Raw genomic sequence first — 26,939 nt, 5'->3', positions numbered from 1 at the left:
TATGTTAGAGAAGAGAACATGTTAGAGAAGAGTATGTTAGGAAAGAGGGTATATTAGGAGAAGAGGGTCTGTTAGAAGAGGGTCTGTTAGAGAAGAGGGTCAGTTAGAGAAGAGGGTCTGTTAGAGAAGAGGGTATGTTAGAGAAGAGGGTATGTTAGAGAAGAGGGTCTGTTAGATAAGAGGGTCTGTTAGAGAAGAGGGTATGTTAGAGAAGAGAACATGTTAGAGAAGAGAGTATGTTAGAGAAGAGAGTATGTTAGAGAAGAGGGTCTGTTAGAAAAGAGGGTCTGTTAGAGAAGAGGGTCTGTTAGAGAAGAGGGTCTGTTAGAGAAGAGGGTCTGTTAGAGAAGAGGGTATGTTAGAGAAGAGGGTCTGTTAGAGAAGAGGGTCTGTTAGAGAAGAGGGTCTGTTAGAGAAGAGGGTATGTTAGAGAAGAGGGTATGTTAGAGAAGAGGGTATGTTAGAGAAGAGGGTCTGTTAGAGAAGAGGGTCTGTTAGAGAAGAGAGCATGTGTGAGTCTATTAATGTGTTACACCTCTAGACTAAGGGTGCTGGGGCTGACCAGTGACTGCAGAAGAGAAAGAAAGAAAGAAAGAAAGAAAGAAAGAAAGAAAGAAAGAAAGAAAGAAAGAAAGAAAGAAAGAAAGAAAGAAAGAAAGAAAGAAAGAAAGAAAGAAAGAGAGAGAGAATAGAGAAAGACAACCATGTGCACAGGACTTTCTCTTCTATTTCACAGTACTTCAACGTTTCTCAGTTCACTCCCTCCCCCCCTCTCTCATACACACTCCCCCTCTCTCTCGCTCAGCTGCTCTCCCTCCCCTCCTGTGGATGGTGTAGCACTCTCTCTCTCCCTCTCTGTCTGGCAGAGCCGTGGACAGGATTGGAGGCTAGTAGTGAGTGACTGCGGAGAGAGAGAGAGAGAGAGAGACTGAAGAGAAGAGAGGAGAGCAGAGCAGAAGAGAAGAGAGATCTATCTTCCCACCGGACCCCCCATCACCCAACCCTTACCAGGGGGACTTATGTACAGCAGAGAGGGTTTACCACCCCGGACCTCCACACAGGGAGCCATGTGAGACCCCCTTGCGCTGCTGAAATCCCCCCAAATAGGTGCTCTGAATCGGGATTGAAACCAAGGATTGTATCCCCCCTGCCTGAAACCCCCTCCAGGGTTTGTGGATCTTCTCTAGCTGCGGGAGGAGGAAGGGAAGGGAGGCACTGCCAGGTCTCTGCATACCCAGCTGGGAGACACTCTTCTCTGGGCAAGTGTGGGGTGTTTGCTCCCCTTGGGCTGGAGGCCAGAGCTCCAGCACCATGGATTACCTACCTGGGATTGTACTGCTGCTGCTGTTCTGCGGGGCGGTGGTGCCGGGGCAGGGGGAGCCCAAGCACAGCGTACCCAGGCTAAAGCTTTCCTACAGGGGTAAGTGTGTATGTTCTCTCATCCCCCCGGTTCTTTCTCCAACATGGCTCCAGGAGATATTACTCTCTTTTTCCTCTTTGTGTGCAGTCTTTCTTTCTTTCTCTCTCTCTCTCTTTCTCTCTTTCTTTCTCTCTTTCTTTCTCTCTTTCATTCTTGCTTTCTTTCTTTCATTCTTTCTTTCCCTCTCATTCTTCGGTGTATCTTCCTCTCTGTCTACGTTTCTATTTTCTCAATCATTTCTCTCTAAGTCTTCAATTCTCTCAATCTCTTCTACCTCTCTCTCACTCTCCTGCTTCCTCTCTCTCTTTATTTCTCTCTCTCCCTCCCACTTAGAATAATGCATTCTCCTTAGCCCTAGGTTGTATTCTCCTTACGGTCAGATTGTTTCCATATGCTGACAGGGGACTTGGGTAAATGTATGTATTGGCCCTCGCATTTTTTTTTCCCCTTCCACTGTCCCCTTCAGAACTACCGCTGCACTGGCTTTGGAGCCCTTTAATGGCTCCTGGTCCAAGTTGAAAAGGGCTCTGCTGTGAAACACATAAATACACACGCACACACACATACAGAGGCACACATGTACGCATAGACACGAACAAGCACACACACAGACATGCAAATTCATGTACACACACATTTTAAGGGGGTAATCAGGTCTCCCTAATTCTCATTAACCACAGAATCGATTTACCAGCTCTTCTCCAAAGTCAACAAGTACTTCTGCTTCTGCTTAGGAGAAAATCTGCATGCACACACATTTCTTACTGTTTTAACAGATATGCAATGGAATCAGGGGGTTGCTCAGGAGGGCACACCGCTACAGAATGTTCATGACAGACATGATGTCTCTATGCTGTACAATAAGGACACCTATGGACTAGATCCCAGATGAGTGTATCACTCATCAGTCATACATCTGGCTGGGTACCATTCATACGGTGCTCGTGTGAGCATTTGTCGGGCGAGTCAACATGTTATTCTGCCTTCCCTCTGTGTTATTTTGAGGTAGAAGACTGTGGAGAGCCCTCAGCGCCTGCTCTCTCCTCTCTCTCTCACACCCTAGACTAAATCAAGCTCTTTGTAATGGCAGACCTTTCATCTCAGGACTAAAATAAACCACAGACATTTTTGGCATATTTTGGGACGTTTCGTTTAATGTCGGTCGTCTGAGAGGCGAGCTGTTGCGGTTCTTTGTCCAAAACATGACCAAAAGTATACGGCTTCGGAGTTGTGTGGTATCTCTGTTTTCTCTCCCTCTCGTTTTCTCTCTCTCTCTCTCTCTCTCTCTCTCTCTCTCTCTCTCTCTCTCTCTCTCTCTCTCTCTCTCTCCCCTCTCTCTCTCTCTCTCTCTCTCTCTCTCTCTCTCTCTCTCTCTATCTTCATCTCCTTAAAAAAATATGCATTCTTAAAATTTACGGACATGGGCAATTTGTCCTCTTTTCTCAGGCTGGGAATAAGGTTTCTGGTTCAACTGGTTTAGACGGGTGTTACTGCTTTGAAATGAGTGTCACGTTATTTTTAATCCAATGAGAGAATAATTAGATTTTGTAAGTGGTGAATTTGTCTTTGGGTCTTTTCATGGAGTTTAGATTTAACTTGTCCACAGCACGGCCTGCATGTCTTGTTGGTAACATCGTAAAAATGAACATGACATAAAATTCATTTTATCACAGAATAAATTCAAAATTTTGTAATCAAAGTATATATTTTAGTCATTTAGCAGGCGCTCTTATACAAAGCGACATACAGGAGCACTTAGGGTTAAGTGCCTTTCTCAAGGGCACATCAATAGATTGTTCACTTAGTCGGCTCAGGGATTCGAACCAGCGATCTTTCGGTTACCGGCCCAATGCTCTTAACCACTAGGCTACCATTATATGGCTATACAGTGTATATATAAGGATCCATGCACTTATTTCCGGTATGTACTGTAAGACCCTTTTCTGTCTCTAGGGGGCACTATGTTAAAGATGTTTCTCTGTGCGGTCAAGAGTCAAGTAGCGTGCTGTAAAAAACGCCGTAAAACTCAGCTCCACCTGCACCGCCACCGCATCATATCCTCCTGAGGTAACAATGTACACCAGGAATAGCCTAGAGGCATCATGGGAAAATGTGTTTTGCTTCATTAAACGGTTCCCAAGATTGAGCCATCTGTCAGTTGACTAGAACTACAATACTGTTCTTCTCTGATTTCCCCCACTCGTTTTTCTGACATGTCCCATGTTGCTGACTGACAAGGGAGGAAAGATGTGTCATTGATGAAAGGTGTCATTAGGTGATACAAAGCTGAACTGCATTGTATACAGTGGGTGATTGAAATGTGGAGTCAGACCAACCAAAGCACATCAATAGCTGTCTGTCTCTAACGGTCTTGCTGCAGCTTGGTGTGTGTGACGACTTGACACCCTCTCTCTGTCTGTCTCTAACGGTCTTGCTGCAGCTTGGTGTGTGTGACGACTCAACACCCTCTATCTGTCTGTCTCTAACGGTCTTGCTGCAGCTTGGTGTGTGTGATGACTCAACACCCTCTCTCTGTCTGTCTCTAACGGTCTTGCTGCAGCTTGGTGTGTGTGATGACTCAACACCCTCTCTCTGTCTGTCTCTAACGGTCTTGCTGCAGCTTGGTGTGTGTGACGACTTGACACCCTCTATCTGTCTGTCTCTAACGGTCTTGCTGCAGCTTGGTGTGTGTGACGACTCAACACCCTCTATCTGTCTGTCTCTAACGGTCTTGCTGCAGCTTGGTGTGTGTGACGACTCAACACCCTCTATCTGTCTGTCTCTAACGGTCTTGCTGCAGCTTGGTGTGTGTGACGACTTGACACCCTCTCTCTGTCTGTCTCTAACGGTCTTGCTGCAGCTTGGTGTGTGTGACGACTTGACACCCTCTCTCTGGTGATTTCCTCTTCAGACTGAAAGTGGCCTGTGTGTGTTTTCTGCCGGGGTGGGATGTGTCAGATCTGACACAGACACAGATAATTAGACACCTGGCTGAATGTGGTGACGAGTGTGTGTGTGTGCAGGTTTGTGCGCAGTGTGTTTGTGCGCAGTGTGTGTGTGTGCACTTGTGTATGCTCATACGTGTGTGTGTGTGTGTGTGTGTGTGTGTGTACATGTGTGTGTCTCAGAGGTAGAGGGGTCCACAGGTGTTGGATGGCTCTCTTGATGCCTGTCGACGGGAACCTTTCTGTTCACACCCACACATTGGCTGATGGAGAGAGGGAGAGAGAGAACAGGGGAAGGAGGAGATGAGAGAGGCAGGGAAGCGTTGCTTTAATGAAGGGTGCTGGCAGACATACAGTAGACTAGGCGGGAGAGAGACTGGTTGTTAAGTGAAGTGCCATTCATTCTTTCACCCTCTGTGAATCTGGCATAGTAATTAAGTCAAATAAACGACAAGGAGGAATTCTCCAGTGAAGGACAGTCAAACGAGCACAGAGTGAACGTTTTCCTAGGAGAAGGATCATCAAGCGAGCGGAGAGCTCTTTCCCTAAGGAGGGATCCTCAGACAAGTGCATGAGAGCAGTTTTTGTCCCCGGGAAGGACAGTCAAACAAATGTGGAGTGAGCTGTTTGTGCGGGAAGAGAAGGATGGAGAAACTAAAGCACGTTGAGTGACCTTTCTCCTGGGAAGGCTGGCGAAGCGAGTCCAGAGTGAATGATTTCCCTGTGGGGTCAGTCAGTGAGACATTCCCAGTGAAGGATCTGTCCTCAGAGAGCCAGAGTTATGATCAGAGTTAATTATTTTTTTCACCCTCAAGTAACTGGAGATTAAGTCCAAGTTAAGGTGATCGTTTACAGTTTCTTAGATAACGTTGCTTAGATTGTCACTAGGCCGCAACTAGGCCCAAGCATTGAATGAATCATAAGACAAAGAAAGTCACAGTTAGCCAAATATGAATTCTAATGCTCAATGTCATTGCATTGATTATGCTCTAACGTAGATCAAGGAATAGGTTATTACAGCATTGTCTTTCACACAGCAGTGCAACCTGGACATACTGTACCTGGACATACTGTACTATATTATGGTCATCCCAGTAGTATTAAACCTGGGAAACACTGACCCCTGCAGGTTAAAACAAGCACACACATTCAAGTTTCATGTTTTATTAGTCATACACTACATGATCAAAAGTATGTGGACACCTGCTGTTTGAACATCTCATTCCAAAATCATGGGCATTAATATGGAGTTGGTCCCCCCCTTTGCTGTTATAACAGCCTCCACTCTCCTAGGAAGGCTTTCCACTAGATGTTGGAACATTGCTGCGGGGACTTGCTTCCATTTAGCCACGAGCATCAGTGAGGTCGGGCACTGATGTTGGGCGATTAGGCCTGGCTCGCAGTTGGCGTTCCAATTCATCCCAAAGTTGTTTGATGGGGTTGAGGTCAAGGCTCTGTGCAAGCCAGTCAAGTTCTTCCACACCGATCTCGACAAACCATTTCTGTATGGACCTCGCTTAGTGCACGGGGGCATTGTCATGCTGAAACAGGAAAGTGCCTTCCCTAAACTGTTGCCACAAAGTTGGAAGCACAGAATTGTCTAGAATGTCATTGTATACTGTAGCGTTAATATTTCCCTTCACTGGAACTAAGAGGCCTAGCCAGAATCATGGAAAAATTGCCCCAGACCATTATTCCGCCTGGCATTGCACATGGTGATTTTAGGCTTGTGTGCTGCTGCTCGGCCATGGAAATGTTCATGAAGCTCCCAATGAACAGTTTTTGTGCTGACGTTGCTTCCCGAGGCAGTTTGGACCTCGGTAGTGAGTATTGCAGACAATTTTTACGCGCTATGTGCTTCAGCACTCGGCGGTCCCGTTCTGTGAGCCGTTGTTGCTACTAGACATTTCCACTTCACAATAACAGCCCTTACAGTTGACCGGGGCAGCTCTAGCAGGGCATACATTTGAAGAATTGACTTATTGGAAAGGTGGCATCCTATAACGGTGCCACGTTGAAAGTCACTGAGCTCTTGAGTAAGGCCATTATACTGCCAATGTTTGTCTATGGAGATTGCATGGCTTTGTGCTGAATTTTATACACCTGTCAGCAACGGGTGTTGCTGAAATACCCGAATCCACTAATTAAGAGGGGTGTCTACATATAGTGTATGTACAGGATACACATGGTATACACTGTCCAACGAAATGCTTACTTGCAGGTTCCTTCTCCACAATGCAACACAATAAGAAATAATACATTATAAGAATACGAACATAAAGTAAATGGCTCAGTAGAACGGAATAAAGGTTTTAGCACAAGTATAATACAGGAAGGCACAATTTATAGTCCAGTATTGACATGTGTATCAGAGAAAGGGGGGATTGGGGGGGCAAGTGTTTCAATTGTGTAGTATTAGAAATAGTAAATAAGAGTCTGGTAGCAGCAGTTGTGATGTGTGCATGAGTTTGAGTGAGTGTATGTGTGATAAGGTGTGGAGAGTCCAGTTCAAGCGTTCAGCAGTCTGATGGCTTGTAGATGGAAACTGTCTCTGAGCCTGTTGGTATCAGACCTCATGCTCTGGTACCGTCTTCCCGACGGTAAGGGAGTGAACAGCTCGTGGCTGGAGTGTGTGGGGTCCTTGATGATGCTGCGGGACTTCCTCAGGCACCGTTTCAAGTAGATGTCCTGGATGAGTGGGAACACGGCCCCAGTGGAGGACTTTGCGGTCAGGATGCTCTCGGTGGTAGTATTTGGAGAGGTTTCTGGGATGGTATGTCAAATTTCGTCAGCCATCTTAGGAAGTAGAGGTGCTGTTGCACCCTCTTGACAGGAGTGGTGGTGTTGTTGGTCCATGTCAAGTCCTCGGTGATGTGGACACCGAGGAACTTAAAACTGCTGACTCGCTCAACTGAAGTCCTGTTGATGTGGATAGGGGGGTGTTCCCTCCTTTGCTTCCTGAAGTCAACAATCAACTCCTTTGTTTTGCTGATGTTGAGGGAGAGTTTGTTGTCCTGGCACTACAATGCCAGTTCACTTACCCCCTCCCTATAGGCTGACTCGTCATTGTTGGTTATCAGGCTTACAACCGTGGTGTCATTAGCAAACTTGATTGATGTCGTGCAATGCCACATGGTCGGGGGTGAACAGGGAGCACAGTGTGTGCATGCGAGAGACAGACCGAGACAGTGAACGAGAGATGAACCATGGCAGCATGAGAAACTATTGTGATTGTGAAAAATACACTCATCTCTCGTGGAGCATGGGGGAACTGTAAAAGGCTCGTTAAACAACCTGATAATTACTTTCCTCTGGGGTAATTACTGGGCCCTTTAACCTCCTTAATGAAGAGCGCAGTCGTCCCGCAGTGACCCGTTTCGGATGGGTGGAACTGTAAAAGAGGAATAGAGGGAAGAGACTAGCCCGCCATCGGAATTCACTCGGAACCTTTCAAAATAGACACTCTCTCTCGGCACGGAACCGCACTCCAACTCAACGCAGTCTGGAGTGGAGCTAACCCATAATAACCCCCATCGAGATCTACAGAGACCTCTGTCCTTCTTGTTCTCTCTCTCTCTCTCTCTCTCTCTCTCTCTCTCTCTCTCTCTCTCTCTCTCTCTCTCTCTCTCTCTCTCTCTCTCTCTCTCTGGTGGATCTGTCCGTTCTGTGGGCCTCCTCTGACAGAGCGGATGTGGATAATTATAAGGTGTGCGCCCAACACGCCGACCGACCCCAGAGATGTCTGCCTTCCTCTCCTCCCTCAGTTCAGTCGCTCTCAGGCAGCTCGCAGTACCGCAGCCCCTAAGTACAGTTTTCAGTCAGGCTCCTCCAGTTGATTCTCTCTATTTCTCTCTCTGTGTTTGTGTGTGTTGCTCTCTCTCTCTCTCTGTGTTTGTGTGTGTTTCTCTCTCTCTCTCTCTCTCTCTCTCTCTCTCTCTCTCTCTCTCTCTCTCTCTCTCTCTCTCTGTGTTTGTGTGTGTTCTCTCTCTCTCTCTCTCTCTCTCTCTCTCTCTCTCTCTCTCTCTCTCTCTCTCTCTCTCTCTCTCTCTCTCTCTCTCTCTCTCTCTCTCTCTCTCTCTCTCTCTCTCTCTCTCTCTCTCTCTCTCTCTCTCTCTCTCTCTCTCTCTCTACTATATTACCACATCTATTGTTTGCCCCAGTCAGCCTAGTTAGCAGGAAAAAGCAGCATACCCCCCCATTCCATCCCAGGCAGAATAATGTCAGTACTCTGAGCAGACCACAACAATGGGCAACTCCCATTACTGTGGGCCACAGTTTGTATACTGCAGAATGAGTCAGCTTGTGTATAACACACAGGGTTGCACAATGACATGATGGCTTTGGAGAACAAGCCGTCATTACTCAAGGCATTTAATGATCTGTGCAATACCCTTGCATGTGTTATAGTGTTGCTTGAAAATGAGTGATGAGGCTACAGATGTTGGATCTTAATCCTGCAGCAACAGGAAATGTGAATTATTATGTAGATTATAATTAATGGACATTTCTGTAGGGGTTGATAAAAAAAACTACTTTAGAAGCCTTTTGAAACCTTGAATACACTACAAGTTTACATTTCCTGCAACAACAGGGTGATCAAATTAAGATCCTACACCTGTATATGTTCAAAAGCTCTAACTAGATGACGTTTGGCAGTTTATGGCATGGCAGTTTATGGCATGACAGTTTATGGCATGACAGTTTATGCAGTCATAACATTTTAGTCATTTAGCAGACGCTCTTATCCAGAGCGACTTACAGTTAGTAAGTGCATACATTTTTTTATTGTATTTTTTTCATACTGGCCCCCCATGGGAATCGAACCCACAACCCTAGCGTTGCAAACGCCATGCTCTACCAACTGAGCTACATAACGCATTGAATATCAGATTGACTACATGGAACAACAGATAGCCCCCAAAAAATGAATCTAAAGGAAGTTTGTTTTGAAGTGTCTATCCAAATCTGAGAGATACATGTATAAGAAAGATCAGGAAACATTTATTTGTTTTTTATTTCCATGTATTTAACCCCTTTTTTTTGTCAATAAACAGTCTCCATATATACTTCCATTAATTTTTTTGAATGGTACCGGGGGACCTTCAGACAAGTCTTGTGAGGCCTGTGGGCGTCCTAGAGCAAAACAACCGACGTACGTGTTCGTGAGCTTCTAACGTTTACACAGAGGGGTATTAGTGTGTAGCCCAAACTGTTCGGACGCTACAGACAGAAGTTGGCAGATCGGCTGTACCGACTTCAGATGAGTCCCGCTTGTGGGGGTCGTAGAGCAAAATAGAGAACACCATCGTGTTCGTGAGAGTCTAATTTGTCCATATTAGTTTGTAGACCAAACCGTGCGGACGCTACAGACGATTTTGTGAGAAGACCGATTTTCGGGATGTCTCATGGTCTGACAAACACCGCTCTAGCTCTGTCACCTGTCACTGCAGATGCGGAAGTGTTACATAGGCGGATGCGGTGAAAAATCTCTAGCTTAAACGGACAGATTTTTAACGAGGATTTGTTTATTATGCTAATTAGGTTTCAGTGGGGGCACGGACATCAACCTTAGGGTTAAAGCAAGTGGGGAAAGCTGACTGGGAGATTGAATATGTCCATAAACACTCCAGCCTGCTGGTCTGCACATGTCTGTGCCGGCAGCCTTGCGATGGTTAACAATAATAATAATAATAATAATAATATGCCATTTAGCAGACGCTTTTATCCAAAGCGACTTACAGTCATGTGTGCATACATTTTTACGTATAGTTAACATGTTTGTATGTCACAGACACAATGTGTGGCTTGTATTTTAGGCACTTTTCTACTTCATTTCTGTTCCATATGTGACCGACCGGCTCAACTCGGTCTTATGTAGCAAAATTTGAAATTATGTTTTTTACATTGGATAAAAGAAGACTCAGAGCTAGAAAATTGTATATCATACATTACAGTTGAGGAACAATGGGAAAGTAATTCTGCTTTGAAAGTTGATGAACTTGTAACACTTTTGAGAAAGTGGCCCTTGAATGTTTTGGTACACCTACTGGAGAGCTCTTCTTTGTCTACACCCATTCAGCATTGTTCACACCCTCTTACGCTTTAGCCCCACCCATCTCTTTAAGGATTCACATGAGGCCATGTACTAAATAACCAAAGATTTCAAGACTAAAGGCTGGTTTATACTACGGGTGTGTTTGTAAATTTAATCTGGAGTGCCAGAGTGTGCTCTGGGCGTTCGTAAACTCAGAGTGTTGTTAGATTGTCCGTTTGTAAATTCAGAGCGTTTCGCTCTCTGAGCGTTCAGCGCGCACACTGGACGCTCTGGCCAAGGAGTAGGGTTGATCCGAGCGTTCTGACCTAACAACAGCAGTCAAGCACCCAAGCTAACTGGCTAACGTTGGCTAGTTTGCTGGCTTCTTCCAGACACAAATGAGAGAACAGCTCACTCTGACCATTTTACTCGCCCTTCGTGACCGCAACTGTGCTGCTGGCAACAATTTAATTACGCTTTTTTGCCAATGTTTACTGACACTGGCCATATTCAACAGGTGTTGAGCGTTCGTAAATTCGTCAGTTATTCTGCGCTCTGGCACACAGACGAGATTGCTCTGAAATTGGAGTAGATAGCCAGAGCGAATTTACCAGCTACGTCTATAGACAGTTGTTGCAGTGACATCATGAACATTCTATTGAAATAGTTACTTGCACAGTGGAGTCTTTTGTTTAGACATGTAGCTAGCTAGCTAGCTAAACAATTAACCATAATCAAACCTCCATGAATCTGCAGGTAGCTAACCAACCAGGTTCAATGTTAGCTAGCTAACATTAGGCTATAACCAGCAATAAAAATGGCTTTGAGATACGAATAATATTACTACACAGATCATACACGTAATGTTAGCTAGCGAGCCAGCCAGCTAACATTAGCTAGCTAGCTAACAGTACACTTTAACTTGAAATGAAACGTGTAATATCTGAAAATGTAGCTACCTGTACCTTACCTGTATACATGGATGGACGCTTCTCCCTTTCTGTCATGGATGCCATGGTTGCCCTTAGTTTGAAGATGTAATCCGGAGACAGGTTTTTATACAAAAGCCTTCTGTGTGTTCTCTTTTCGACTCCGTCTGCATATTTGCAATCAAACGGCAGAATTTTCTCCATCTCCTTAGCTATCATACTCTAATTCCACTGATTTCAAAACTCAGTCCTCCAGAAATTGGAGAGCAACACTTACGCAGTTCTACTACATGATATCTTTCAAAAAAGCAGCGTTAGAAAGGATTACCTACACATACTGACCAGCTCATGGTATAGACAGAAGCGGGCTACGTGGCAGACCAATCCAAACTCATCTCTCGGCATGTCCAGCCCACTCATTATCTCAGCCAATCATGGCTAGCAGGAAGGTTGGTGTCTTTTTCTGTGGCTGAACCAACTAGGCTCGTAATTTAACAATTGTATTCGTATTTACAGATGGCATACAAGTTGGTTATTAATGCACATGAAAGTTCACATGTTCCAGAAGGCATATCTGCCAAATTACGTTGAAATGTCTCTCCTGTGAAGTAGTGACGCGCGACATACGCCTAGTTTCCTGAAACGAGTCACATATTTGGAATGGGACGTTCTCATATTAGTGTTGAGAAATGCTCTTTAGAGTTTTGTTGACATTCACAAGCTGTGGTTTGGTGTTGATGTGTTTCGGTCAAGTTCAGTGTATCTCCCAATATCTTTATTTTGCCTAGGCAAAGCATTCAATCCCCAAAGCAAATTCCATGTAGAACTTTCATTGTCAACTACACAGAAGATGACTGAGTTTGGAGAGTATTTATTTAAGCTTTATTTTGACAGGGAGTCAATGCTGAGACCAAGGTCTCTTTTCCAGATGTACCGGTTTAGCACAACATTACACATCAAAATACAATATACACATTAAAATACACATTATTATACACAACAATACATGAAAAGCAAAACACAGTCATAAAAAACACACATTCATCAGTAAAAAGGTCCCCTAACAGCCGTCTGAAATGTCCTAGACAGAGGCACCAATTCCTCCAATTTTAAAGTGCATTGGAGATCATTCCACACGTAAGGCAGATTTACCCAATTCAGTGGAGATCGAAAAGATCTCCAGAGTTAGCCATCCCTGAGACCGGGTCTGGTATCTCATACGTCTATAAGTTAACAATGAAGTAAGATACGGCAGAAGTTTATCCTTATGGAATGGATGTATACTTGTCATTTAGCCAATGGTTACTGTGAGGACATTGGGTCCAGTGTGTGACAGGGATGACTTCTATGTTTTATGTATAGAGGGTTTGGTTACTGAGTGGACATTGCAGCGGTGTGTGTGGACCAGACCCACCTGCTAAGGCTTGTCAGTCAGCCACAAGGAGCGCCACTCCAGAGTCATGTTTCGCCTAGGCTAACGTCTCTATGGTGTGCATGTGTGCGTGCATGTGTAAAAGTCTCTGTTTGTCTGTTTGTGTGTGTGCCTGCATGAATGGGTGTGTGTGTATCTGACTGTCTCTCTGTCAGTCTGTCAGTCTGTCTCTGTCAGTCTGTCTCTCTGTCAGTCTGTCTCTCTGTCTCTCTGTCAGTCTGTCAGTCTGTCTCTCTCTCTGTCAGTCTGCCGCTCTGTCAGTCTGTCAGTCTGTCTCTCTGTCAGTCTCTCTGTCAGTCTGTTTGTCAGTCTGTCAGTCTCTGTCAGTCTGTCTCTGTCAATCTGTCTCTCTGTCAGTCTGTCTCTCTGTCAGTCTGTCTGTGTCAGTCTGTCTCTCTGTCTCTCTGTCAGTCTGTCTCTCTGTCAGTGTGAGAGAGAGAGCGTGAGTCTCTAGGTGTAATCTCAAACTCTTTGGTAAGCCTTAGTAATGTTGAACATTATGCAAAGCTTGACTACATACATACCATACTAACAGTGGAGGGCAACAGACACGACCTCACCAACCACCGCTGTCTTTCAAAACCCAATCCATCAATGGGTCTAATGATCTACCAATCTTTCCCTTTCAGCAAAGCTTAGTGGCTGTGTGTGTGCCTCAGTGATTGCACATATGTGTGTGTATGGTTTTGCGACTGCCTGTGTATGTGTGTGTGTGTGTGTGCATGATTTAATTATAATTTAAACCAGGGACAACAGTGACCCGCCTGGGGTAACAGGATCATTTAGTCCTGTATGAGCATTCTGTTTGGGGTTGAACTGTTTCTGTGGTCATGGGCTGGTTAAACCACTCTCTGTGGTCTACTCCCAGTGTCAGGCGGAGAATCCAACTAATTAAATGGATCCACATACGGTCCTTCTCCCCCTCTCTAATTCTCTCTCTCCCCCTCTCTAATTCTCTCTCTCTCTCTCTCTCTCTCTCTCTCTCTCTCTCTCTCTCTCTCTCTCTCTCTCTCTCTCTCTCTCTCTCTCTCTCTCTCTCTCTCTCTCTCTGTATATATATATATATATATATTTATCTTTCTCTCTCTCTCTCTCTTCTCTCACTCTCTTTTTCTCCCTCTCTCTCGCTCCCTCTTGCTCTCCTGCTGCGGTTCAAGGAAAAACAGCTATGTCATGCGGTGACTCAGAAATATAGTATTTCGCCCAAGAAAGATGAGTACCACTGTAAGCTGAAATTCTATCCATATTTACCCATACGTATAAAGAGATTGTGGTTTGGGATGTCTTGTTAGGGTGGCTGATTCATATCCTATGGTGGGTTGAGTTGACCTACCCACATCGTGTTAGAAAGTAAAGCATGAGTTGTAACGTAGAATACATACTATATGAACTTACTGTTTGTAGCTACTGTAGGAGAGGAGCAACAAACACGGAGTGAATATTCACTTTCTGTGCATCATAAAGGATGGTTACTCTCTAAGGAATAGCTACCACTATGGAGAAATCATAAAGGATGATTACTCTCTAAGGAATAGCTACCACTATGGAGAAATCATAAAGGATGGTTACCCTCTAAGGAATAGCTACCACTATGGAGAAATCATAAAGGATGGTTACTCTCTAAGGAATAGCTACCACTATGGAGAAATCAAGGCAATAATGATTGGTTCACTTTTCAACAAAAAATCTGTCAAAACAGGCATAAGTACAGCAATGTGACCTCAGAGTCCAACCAAGGTGCATGAAATGGAGAACAAACTGAATGTGCATGAAATATTCATCTAAACCTTCAACAGAGTCCTTGGGTTTAAACGTAAATAGTTCCTATGTTTAAACGGTGCGTCAGTGTCACTAAGGGCGAGACACCTGTACTTCAAGTTCCTGTTTACACTCGCAGCCCTTTTCACTGTCAATCGTCGGTTCGGATGAAAAATCCATTGGTTACGGACGTTTCTTTTATAGTAACCGTTACCGTGGCAACCTGCCACACACACCTGCAGTTGTGAAACAGGGAGAAGAAGGGAAGAAAAAAGAGGGAGGAGAGGAGAGGAGAGGAGAGGAGAGGAGAGGAGAGGAGAGGAGAGGAGAGGAGAGGAGAGGAGAGGCCAAGCGTCAAGGCTTGTGGACATCCCAGGGCTTAAGATAACATTCAAACAATTTGTTGCTCAAAGCCTCCCCCAACTTTCCATCGAAATGCGTCAACCACCTGTGCTTGCTCTGCAGCGGAGGTTGGCGTGAGAGCACCGAAAAAAACACACCGCGCAACACACTGAGAACGGAGTGAGAGAAAAAGAGAGAAAGAGAGATGGATGCCAAACCAGACTGTTGGTGTTGGGTGGGAGAAGGGCATTTTTCTTTTCCAAAGTCTGCTATTGTTCTTTGAAAGATAAACAGGTAGCTTCCAAACCTGCAAGTTCTGTTTAGATGTATCTTCAATCACTTCCTCTCTCTCTCTTTTGCTCTCTCCAGACACTCTCCACACGTAACACACACACACATGCACACACACACACACACACACACACACACCCACACACACCCCAACCTCCCACACACAGACACACACACACTTGTTTTTCTATTACGTTAAAAATCCTATTTTCCCTAACCCCTAACCCTAACCCTAACCTTAAACCCTAAACCTAACCCTAATGCCTAAACCTAACCACTAACTCTAATTGTAACCCTAACCCTAATACCCTAAATCTAACCCCTAAGTTTAAAATAGCCATTTTCCTCGTGGGGAAAATGGCTCTCAACAAGGGAGAATCTTCCTTGTTTTACTATCCTTGTGGGGACTTTTGGGGATTTCAGGTCCCCACAAAGATAGAAGAACAAGACTACACACACAATCGACATACACCTCTCCTGTCAACCCCATCCAGGAAACAGGAAGTTATGCCAACAGATCTGGGACATCACTAGTTACCACAACCACAAAGTCAGAAGGCCTGCTTACTCAACCAATCAGATGAGTGAGTGTGATGACACGTATGCCATCTCAGAAGGCCCGTCTACCCGACTAGTCAGATCAGGGAGTGTGATGACGTGCATTCAGGTTCGCGGGAAATGCCTCATTTTCGAAATGGCGTATCAAGTTCAAGTTTGAGGATCAAATAACTAAATACATTCGGGAACAAGAATTGGCAACCTCACTAAAATTCATAACATTGAGAAAGGTCAAAAGTTTTGGGCAAAAGGGTAAGTTGTCTTTTCTTTCTGAGATAACTAGTAGCGAACTGTTGCTACTCTCATCTAAAATGAGCTAGCTAGCTAACATAAGGTCCGTGTAGCTCAATTGGTAGAGCATGGCGCTTGCAATGCCAGGGTTGTGGGTTCGATTCCCACGGGGGACCAGTATGAAAAAATGTATGCACTCACTAACTGTAAGTCGCTCTGGATAAGAGCGTCTGCTAAATGACGTAAATGTAAATAAGAGATTCCATTCCAAGCACAGTGTTCTATTTGATAGAGCTGCCTTTCATTCTAATAGTAGTATATCATATTATTGACCTTCAACAGATGCACAGCCTTTGGCAGGAAGAAAACAACTCATTTGGGAGTGTAAAAGTCTCCCATTCAATGGTGTTCCGTTTCAAGTTGTGGGCACAAACACATATGAATGCCACCAGGGGACAGACAGGCAAACAAAAGCCAAAGAGAAATATGCTGCTGAAATTAACAAGAAGTCCAAAGACGGATCACTGCAATTGATACTATACACTTTTACAACATTAATTTAGGTTTTTATAATTTTGAAGTACTAACTAACAATGTAATGTTCCTCAATAAAATGTAAAAATTCCTATCATGTAATAGTGTGTATGTCTCGCCGCTTGTCATGTTGTTTGGTTTTTCTGCCATTGTGCTGAGTGTAGAGGGTGTAGGCTGCTGAAATGACCCTCTGTTTAGAGAATGGAAAGATGATGTGCACTCCTCCAGTTTGTGAATTCAATTTGGAAAGTTTTTTTTTTTTACCCCAGAGGGTTTTAAAATAAAACAAGGGCCTGGTTATTTTCCATAATGGCGTACAATAGGGAGCGAACAATTTGTTTGAATGAATCAGGAGTATTTGTCGGTTTCGAGGACGTACTTAATGCGAACACATGTTCACGTGTAAAAAAAGTGCTTGCACACATAGAAAGATGTGTGCCTGAACAGGCACAGACACACACTTATACACACGGACAGACAGACAGACGGACGGACAGATGGACAGACGGACGGACGGACGGACAGACAGACAGACAGACAGGTCTGTGGTCCAGATTCAGCCACACCTAAACACCTCACCTGTAGCCAAGCCAAGACAAAGAGCTGTCTTCTGTGTGTGGGGGAGAGCAGGGGACAAGAGGAAGGTTATGAAGAGAAGGAGGTTTGTATAAGTGAGTGTGTGAGACGGGCAGCAGAGACAGGATATGTGTACGGACGTGTCTGAGTGAAAGAGGTTAGGAGAAGTGTGTGTGTTTGAGAGAGGTGGGAGTGCAGGGGCAGAGTGTGTGTGTGAGTGAAAGAGGTTATAAGGAGTGTGTGTGTGTTTGTTCGAGTGCAAGGTGGGAGTGTGGTAGTGCGGGGGCAGAGTGTATGTGCGTGTGTGTTTGAGAGAGAGGTGGGAGTGTGGTGGTGTGGGGCAGAGAGTATGTGTGTGAGGTAGAAACTGCTGAGTGGGCTCTGTGTTCCACTGGTTAATGCTGCCATAGCAGAAACACTGATTGGATTACAACTTAGTCTGGGAAGAGGAGTGTGTGTGTGTGTGTGTGTGTGTGTAGAAAGACAGAGAGTATGTAGTACATGCTAGTGTGTGTGTGTGTGTGTGTGTGTGTGTGTGTGTGTGTGTGTGTGTGTGTGTGTGTGTGTGTGTGTGTGTGTGTGTGTGTGTGTGCATTTGTTTGAGAGAAAAACCATTGTGATGTGTGTGTGCTGTGTGTACACGTCTCCAAACGAGCGTGTCCTCCCAGGTTCTTAGGTGGCTCGCCCCAGTTCCATCGGCCTCGCAGCCTTGGTGATCCTCAGCTACGATAAAGCCTCGCTGAGCCTACCATCCCACCTTGTCTTACTCTGAGATCACCACGTGTTGAAATATGTGGCATGTGTTTAATCTCCGGCCCGTCTGGGGGAAACCTCTCGCGATGGATCTCCACGGCTGCCATTATGGAGAGAGCGAGCATTCCTGGCTCCAGGGTTCAACAGTCGCTCACTTTTAGAGGGCTTTTAAAGGGGGTGGGAACTGTCAGATCTAGAGCCAAAATGGCAGAGAGGCAGAATCTCTACCTAACTAGTAACAGAAAGGAAGAGAGGATAGTGCATAGCTGCATACCTTTCTATTCTGTTTTGAGATGAGCAGATCTCGTCTGTCTTCCTATTTTTGTCTCTGTCCAATGTCTTGGTATATCCGTCTCGCTCTCTTTATCTGGTCTCTGTCTCTCACAAGTCTCCCTCTTCCATTCTCTGTTATTCTCCATCTCTTCCTCACTGTTTGGTTTTTGTATCAAGCAGAAGTTGTATTCAGGTTATCAGTGACAAACCATCTCCATTTAAAAACCTTCACAGTTCAATATGTTCCCTTCTTTTCTCTGACCAACTCTCTCCATTTTCCCCTTTACTTACTGTATGTAATATAAGTCCACCTCTTCAAGCATTAACTTCACTGTAAAGCACTTTTCCTAGTGCTCACTATAACTTGTTTCCTGTCCCGGGGCTGTCATAGCTGATTGGTTGATTAGGAGTAAGGGGTTATCTGATAGGCTGTTGGCCCGGTGATGAAATGGGCCAGCCGCTGACGATGCCTCCAGACTCTCTGGATCAGTCAGCCAGTCTCTGTTTGTCTACTTGACATTGCTTCTCTGGTTACATCTGCTCTGCCTGCTGGAGAAGCTGTTAGATGACTGATGAACGTGCATACATAGGCAGGAGCGTGCACACAGAACTGCACACACGTACTGTATAATGCCGTACCTATGAACAACACACACACACACACACACAATCTTGCACAGCTTGTGGGGACATACAATTCAGTCCTATTTTTCCTAACCCCTAACCCTAACCCGTACTCTTACCCTAACCCTAACCCTAAACCTAACCCTAGCTCCTAACCCTAAAACTAACCCTAGCTCCTAACCCTAAACCTAATTCTAACCCTAACACTAATTCTAACCTTAACCCTAAACCCCCTAGAAATAGCATTTGACCTTGTGGGGACCAACAAAATGTTCCCAGTTGGTCAAATATGTCTTGGTTTACTATTCTTGTGGGGACTTCTGGTCACCACAAGTATAGTTAAACACGTCCACACCCACACACACACACACACACACACAGTCAGTCAGTCAGTCATATAGGCGACACAGACAGCACAATACTAGTACAGTACCACCAACCACTACACACACACCTTGAAAAGCCTCACATTCAGCCTTGAAGCAGCCCTAGTCGACCTAGATGAGCTGTGAGCTGCTTTATTGGGTGATCCACAGTCCCTCCTCCTCCATCACTCTTCTCCTCCTCATCCCCCTCTCATCCCATTGGGAATACCATGGAACACTTGATACGGAGTGATGTTGACACAGACGAGAGGATCACTGACCCCCCCACCCCTTCTCCCTCTTCTCTCTATACACACAGATGTCCACGATCTTACCCACAATACACGGGGAGAGTGGGCACAGATGGCTTCTCTAGTGTTAAGGTTCCAAATGGATCCTATTCCCTACATAGTACACTACTTATGACTAGGACCCATAGAGCTTTGGTCAAAAGTAGTCCACTATGTAGGGTTAATAGGGTGCAATTTGGGGTGATTTTCTAGCCGTGCATCAATCAGGGTGGGCTCAGAGGAGATCACAGTCCAGACTGTCAGTGGGGATGGTGATGGAAGAGCTAGTGTGTTGAGTGGTGTTGAGACATGGGTTTTTACTGTACCTGTAGTTTCTGTACAGCCCATACAGTGAGGGGAAAAAAGTATTTGATGCCCTGCTGATTTTGTACGTTTGCCCACTGACAAAGACATGATCAGTCTATAATTTTAATGGTAGGTTTATTTGAACAGTGAGAGACAGAATAACAACAAAAATACCCAGAAAAATGCATGTCAAAAATGTTATAAATTGATTTGCATTTTAATGAGGGAAATAAGTATTTGACCCCTCTGCAAAACATGACTTAGTACTTGGTGGCAAAACCCTTGTTGGCAATCACAGAGGTCAGACGTTTCTTGTAGTTGGCCACCAGGTTTGCACACATCTCAGAAGGGATTTTGTCCCACTCCTCTTTGCAGATCTTCTCCAAGAAATTAAGGTTTCGAGCCTGACGTTTGGCAACTCGAACCTTCAGCTCCCTCCACAGATTTTCTATGGGATTAAGGTCTGGAGACTGGCTAGGCCACTCCAATACCTTAATGTGCTTCTTCTTGAGCCACTCCTTTGTTGCCTTGGCCATGTGTTTTGGGTCATGCTGGAATACCCATCCACGACCCATTTTCATTGCCCTGGCTGAGGGAAGAAGGTTCTCTCCCAAGATTTGACGGTACATGACCCCGTCCATCGTCCCTTTGATGCGGTGAAGTTGTCCTGTCCCCTTAGCAGAAAAACACCCCCAAAGCATAATGTTTCCACCTCCATGTTTGACGGTGGGGATGGTGTTCTTGGGGTCATAGGCAGCATTCCTCCTCCTCAAACACGGTGAGTTGAGTTGATGCCAAAGAGCTCGATTTTGGTCTCATCTGACCACAACACTTTCACCGAGTTCTCCTCTGAATCATTCAGATGTTCATTGGCAAACTTCAGACGGGCCTGTATATGTGCTTTCTTGAGCAGGGGGACCTTGCGTGCGCTGCAGGATTTCAGTCCTTCACGGCGTAGTGTGTTACCAATTGTTTTCTTGGTGACTATGATCCCAGCTGCCTTGAGATCATTGACAAGATCCTCTCGTGTAGTTCTGGGCTGATCATTGCAACTCCACAAGGTGAGATCTTGCATGGAGCCCCAGGCCGAGTGAGATTGACAGTTCTTTTGTGTTTCTTCCATTTGCGAATAATCGCACCAACTGTTGTCACCTTCTCACCAAGCTGCTTGGCGATGGTCTTGTAGCCCATTCCAGCCTTGTGTAGGTCTACAATCTTGTCCCTGACATCCTTGGAGAGCTCTCTGGTCTTGGCCATGGTGGAGAGTTTGGAATCTGATTGATTGATTGCTTCTGTGGACAGGTGTCTTTTATACAGGTAACAAACAGAGATTAGGAGAACTCCCTTTAAGAGTCAGCTCTCAGCTCGTTACCTGTATAACAGAACCTGGGAGCCAGAAATCTTTCTGATTGAGAGGGGGTCAAATACTCATTTCCCTCATTAAAATGCAAATCAATTTATAACATTTTTGACATGCGTTTTTCTGGATTTCTTTGTTTTTATTCTGTCTCTCACTGTTCAAATAAACCTACCATTAAAATTATAGACTGATCATTTCTTTGTCAGTGGGCAAACGTACAAAATCAGCAGGGGATCAAATACTTTTTTCCCTCACTGTATGTCTACAGTATGTCGAGGGGTGTCTGATATAAGGAGTGTAGTCTGAATGGAAGCAGATACGTAGAAGGGCAGAATTCGACCCCCTAAAAACTGTTAGAGATGCATTGATTATTTTATTATCATACTCACTTATCTTAATCATTATTTTTGATTTTCTAGAAACTTTTTTCGACCAGGTTGGTCAGTTGAGTATCAATTCTGATTTGCATTGAGGGCCCAGGGGCAAAAACACAGCAACACTGTTGTCTTCGGAGTTGGTTATTTTTGTTTGTGTATTGAAGGCTGCCTTGGCTTTATCTCAGCAGTCTCAACATGCTGTTACTACTGTATGTGTCATCAAAAGTTGCCTTTGGTGATAAACGTTTCAGAGGTTTTGTCTCAGGTTGCGGGATGTTTAGTTGACCTGACAGGTTTATAGGAACTTACTGTCCTGCCTCCACCTGCTGTTTATCACTATGCCTCTGCACGTACTGTACTGCACATCTTAACTGACCACACAGCCCTGCCCCGATAGGCTAGAAATGATTCAGCCAATCACACGCTTGGGCAGCTTTTGCGCCATGTTGTGATTGGGTCACGCAGTGTCCACCTCAGAGGCCTCACGCCATGCCTGACCAGATCTGTGTGACATCCCAAAGAGCAGTTTTTGGTGACCCTTATTAGAAGTGATAACGATATCAAAATGTCTAGCTACAAATATCTGAACTCCCAGAACTGAAATTCTTCATCTGTCTATGTCACTTTACCAGGAACAGAGTCATACAGTACTCTGTTGTGCCTCAATTCATTTGCTGTTGATTATAACCGTAACATTGACTGTCGACATGCAGCGTATCTAAATTTCAGCTCTTTAGATCGAGTCATTTTTGTCTGTCTGTTCTAGGGTTGCAGAATTCCTGTAACTTTCCCAAAATTCCCCAGTTTTCCAGAAATCCTAGTTGGGAGGTTCCTGGAATTACAAGGGAATAAGAAGGAAATCCAGGAATCCTCCAACCAGGATTTCTGGAACATTTTGCCACCCTAGTCTTTTCCTGTCTCTGTCTGTCTGTCTGTCTACCCACCCGTCCATTCATCCATCTGTCCACCTTTCTTCCTCTTCCATCTATCTGTTTGTCTGTCTATCTGCTTTAGACTTACCATGCTCTGTCCTCTGTGTGTGTTTCAGAGATGGTAGAGTCCAGTAATCTCATCACCTTCAACGGCCTCACCAACAGCTCCGGCTACGACACCTTCCTATTGGACGAGGAGAGAGGAAGACTGTTGGTGGGCGCCGAGGACCATGTCTTCTCCTTTGACCTGGTCAATCTCAACAGAGAGCACAAACAGGTAAGAGTCATACTCTTTGACCGCACACATGGTCAACATTATGAAGACAACACAATGACCACACGGACGAGCCAATGACCACACAAAACCAACATTTGCTCTATGGGTCTTGCGTCAATACAGGCATACAATGGACCACTCATTCTCAATCCTTCCAGTAAAAGGCACATAGCCATATACATGAAATAAAATAAACCCAGTTTTAAAGAGTGAATATTGTATGATTTAGACAGGACGTTCAGTGTATAGGCAAGCCATCTATTTACGAACTGCCAATGAAAACACATAATAGCAAATCTATGGAGCTATGGAAGGGACCTCACTGCCAAATCAAACTCTGAGAGAAGAAGGCTTGGACTGCATTTCCCATAAATACTGAAAAGCTGAAAGCTGTCTGAGCTTTCGTATGATGACCTGTATGAATAATTAACAAAAGGAAGTGAGGATGGTTGAGTAATTAGAATGAACTTCACAGCTGTATATTGCAGAGCTATTTCATTACAGTTTTTTCATTGGGACAATTTTCCTCTGTGGAGATGGTTGGGGGACACAAATATAATTTAATAAATGTAACTAAACCAGTTGGCGGGCCGGATTCCTATTGACTAGATCTGCTATATGGCATGATCAGGATTTAGGTTCACATTATATCCAAACCCATCCTAATTGGAAGTTTGGATCCCTGAGTGCAGAGGTCATGCTCATTAGCTAGTGAGCACAGAGTATGATGCTGATTGGCTAGTGAACATAGTGTGATCAAATACCTGTACCCCTTCTGCCCAATCAGCAGCTATGGCAAACCTCCTACTGTCAGCTACTGTTACCATGTAGGACCAGGAGGTTTTCCTTTCACTTGACCTGACCATGAAATACTCTAGACCTTAGTTAGGATGCATGCTATATGAGAATAGCAACTATTAATTCACGGTCAGGATAGGGTTAAAATGAAAGACCATCTTTGATTGAGTAGCAGCTCTTTGTTATTTGAGACCCCCTCTCCTCTATCTTTCTTTTTCCCCCTCTCTCCATCCATCCTTTTCTAAATCTGCACCTCACCCTCAGGTCTCTCTCGCTCTCTCGCTCCTCTCTTCATCTCTCTGGAGTCCATTACTGTGATTTCCTCCCTCCCTCCTTTTCTCTTTTTCCAGACAGGCCTGTTTTATAATTCCATCAGTCCACCTGGAGCAGGTTATAGGAGAGTTAGGAGTCTTTTTATCTGATTCTGACAGCTATCACAGACGTGGAGATTGATGTGAACAAGAAGCACTGAGGCAGTGGAGAAACTCCAAAAGGAGCTTAAGTGCAGAAATACACACACACACACACACACACACACACTGCATGCATTTCAGAGGGTATTTAAATATGAGGGAATTACATAATTATTTTGGGCCCTTGGCGCGGATGTTTTTTTCCCTATTCAGATCTTTGATAATGCAGAGAAAGATAAGTGGGAAAGCAGTGATTTAGCAAATATAATGCAATTACCCAGATGTGCATTGCGGGTCCCCTTGCTCTGAGAGAAAAGCTCAGCTGATCTTGAAGTGAGATACGCTATGAATAGAAGGGTGTGATGTGTGTGTGCGTGCCTGCGTGCGTGATGTGTGTGTTTGCTAACCTGCGGTGTGTGGTGTTTTTCCTAGTGCCATGTGCATACCATGTGTGAGTGTGTAAACATGTTCTAGAACCTACCTGCGTTCTGGTACCTGCACTTCTACGACTTGTTCAACTCCTCAACCTTCATGCGTGTGGATGATTTTTCCAGTTCTTATTACGAGTCCGGCCCCAACACACGCTCTGTTTTTATAATTCAGGTGACACCGATGGGACGCACACACACGAATGTGGCAGATGGTAAGACCATAAGGACAACCCTCCAAAGGGCCTCATGAGTGCTCTGGTTACTTAACTTTCAGGAGTGTAAAGCTTATACAGGGGGTTCCCAAACGTTTTGGGGGGGAATTCATTTTGACCCAGCAAGTGAATAAGACTAGACCTAATGTTGCTAGCTAGGAGCCAGTCTAAACTGGTAGTGACTTGCTGTATGGAACATGCTGACTTACACTATCCACCCTTTAAAGCTATCTGTCTCTCTAACTTCATGGTTCAACACTCACTTCCCTTCAGCATAACAAGGTAGCAAGCCACGTGCAACACTTAGCATACTCATTCAGAGGTTCTGACCCTTTGATGCAATGCCGAAGGCGTTGGACTAACATTAGCAGGAACCTGGGTTCAATTCCTGGTTAGGCTATCCCCTGAATTCACTACATAATATTATTGTGCACTCCCTCTCTCTGGTTTTGTATGATGTTTCACTCTCTCTGTTCATATGACACATTCTCTCCACTCTTCCTTAGTATACCACTCCCTCACTTCTATATGCTATTGTTGTTTATAATCTCTCTTATGACACATTCCCTCCTCTGTTCCGTATTATAACACTCCCTCTCTCCTCCTTTCCACAGATCGCATGGCCAGCCACGCCCTCAAAGCGGGACGAGTGCAAGTGGGCGGGGAAAGACCTTGGGGTAAGTTCTTCAAGTCACCTTATGACCACTTATGTCACTCCTATGTAGCCTGACATAATAGATGGATGCATGTGGTGTATGTTACCTGCAGGCTATACTTTAACTTGTTAGCACACAGCTTATGCAGGGGAATGTAACTTGCATGTCTGACATGCTGTTAGTGTGTTACCTGCAACATTAGTAACCTATGTGAATTGCATGCGTGATCTATATGAAAAGGAGCTGAAGACTCGTTCAAGTTAAAGAGGTGTAGACTGAGTGATGAACAACAGACTTAAAAAATAATCAAGAAAATCAAACATACCATTTCTCCCAGATTTCAGTGGCTTTATACAGTTAGTGACTGTATACAATAATTGTATTGCCGTGAATGCGTTCAATATGTGGATGTATGCAATAAGTGACTCTATACAAAAATCAAGGATGTGTGACTTTCCTGATTCATTGAGTTTATACAGTACATGTAGCATTAGCATATGCTATAATGTACAGTAACATGCAGACTAGCTTAGCGGAAGGTAGGGACCCACATGGCACAGACGTCAGTTCAACGTCTTGTTTTGACTTACATTCAATTGAGTTGTCAACTAACGTGAATTCAACGTGAAACCAACCAAACATCTTCCACGTTGATTCAACATTTAGAAAATGTTTGTTGAATGTAGAAATGACGTGGAAGCAACATAGAAGCAACGTTGATCCAAACTAGCACAGCTGTCGTTGCTAGTTAGTTTCCATGACCTTGTGATCCCCTGGAAGCGTTCCTTCCCCGCTGTGTGTGTTTGTTTGTACAGAGAGCAGCTCAGAGAGCACACAACGCTACTCTCACTGTTGGCCTGCTGGCACGGTGGCAAGAACGCAGTACCTCACATCACTCTGTTTATTTATCTACCAATGTTCTGCATGCACAGCTGAACTCAGTGTGTGTGTGTGTCTGTTTGTGTGTGTGTGTTTGTGAGAGAGATAAGTGAGTGTGTGTGGGTGTGCCATCTGATTGTGTGCGTTATCTCAGAAAGAGTGTGTGTGTGTGTGTGTTATGTATCAGATTGTGTGTGTTATCTCATGTGGGGTTTACACACACCCCTCGAAATGTGTTGTATCTGCTTCTAATTTCATGGCTGGGTGCACATGCAGTGGAGAGGAGGGGGCTCTAGGATTATGTGGGATTACGTAGTTCAGTCCCTAAATGACAGAGGTTCCACTTGGGTCATAGTCTGTGGCAAGTTTTTGGGTTATAAACACAGCCCTGCCCTAACACAGATACACACAGACATTCTTACAGTACACATGACCAGATACACACACATACTGTATAACACACACACGCATGCACGGATGCATGCACGCATTCACACACACACATTGATGAGGCATTTGCTTGCTGCAAAAATGTTTACTCTAGAAAATGAGGCGATGAAAGCTACGTTTTTGTGGGCACGAATGCTTGATTAGGACATTATAAAGGCATTCAGAGCTCCTAAGTGGTGAATTTCTCTACTCGCAATTTGGAGCCCTGGAACGAATGCTACAATACAGCACTCTCTGTCCAAATGTCTTACTGGTGATTCACTGGGCTTCGTACAAGATGACTCAGTAGGTTGGGTAGGATTCAGTCAGGAACGTGACTCATTTGATTCAGTTATGGATTATTGCCCAATTCCATAGTCCATGTGCATCTGAGAGGGTTGATTATAGCGATGGGGGAAAAAATCGATACAGCTACATATTGTGATATTATTTTTGGACGATATTATATAGATATTTGACCTACAGAAAAATAAAGTTTTCTACTGTCGGCTGT

General features: G+C 44.6%; 1 protein-coding gene across 1 annotated transcript in view; it reads left to right on the top strand.

Moving 5' to 3' along the window:
- The first annotated feature begins 781 nt into the window (after window positions 1-781).
- Window positions 782-26,939, top strand: part of LOC121549763 (semaphorin-3ab) — a 52,527-nt gene continuing 26,369 nt past the window's right edge. Inside the window, exons 1-3 of the mRNA XM_041861633.2 lie at window positions 782-1,420; window positions 22,447-22,607; window positions 25,076-25,138. Of these exons, the coding sequence (XP_041717567.2) occupies window positions 1,312-1,420; window positions 22,447-22,607; window positions 25,076-25,138 (333 nt within the window). The 5' untranslated portion in view covers window positions 782-1,311. The remainder of the gene's footprint in view (window positions 1,421-22,446; window positions 22,608-25,075; window positions 25,139-26,939) is intronic.

Source organism: Coregonus clupeaformis, chromosome 4 (genome assembly GCF_020615455.1).
Source record: "Coregonus clupeaformis isolate EN_2021a chromosome 4, ASM2061545v1, whole genome shotgun sequence".
In the NCBI taxonomy this organism is placed as follows: Eukaryota; Metazoa; Chordata; class Actinopteri; order Salmoniformes; family Salmonidae; genus Coregonus; species Coregonus clupeaformis.
The sequence above is the reverse complement of the archived record's forward strand: the minus strand, read 5'-3'. Positions and strand labels throughout refer to the sequence as shown.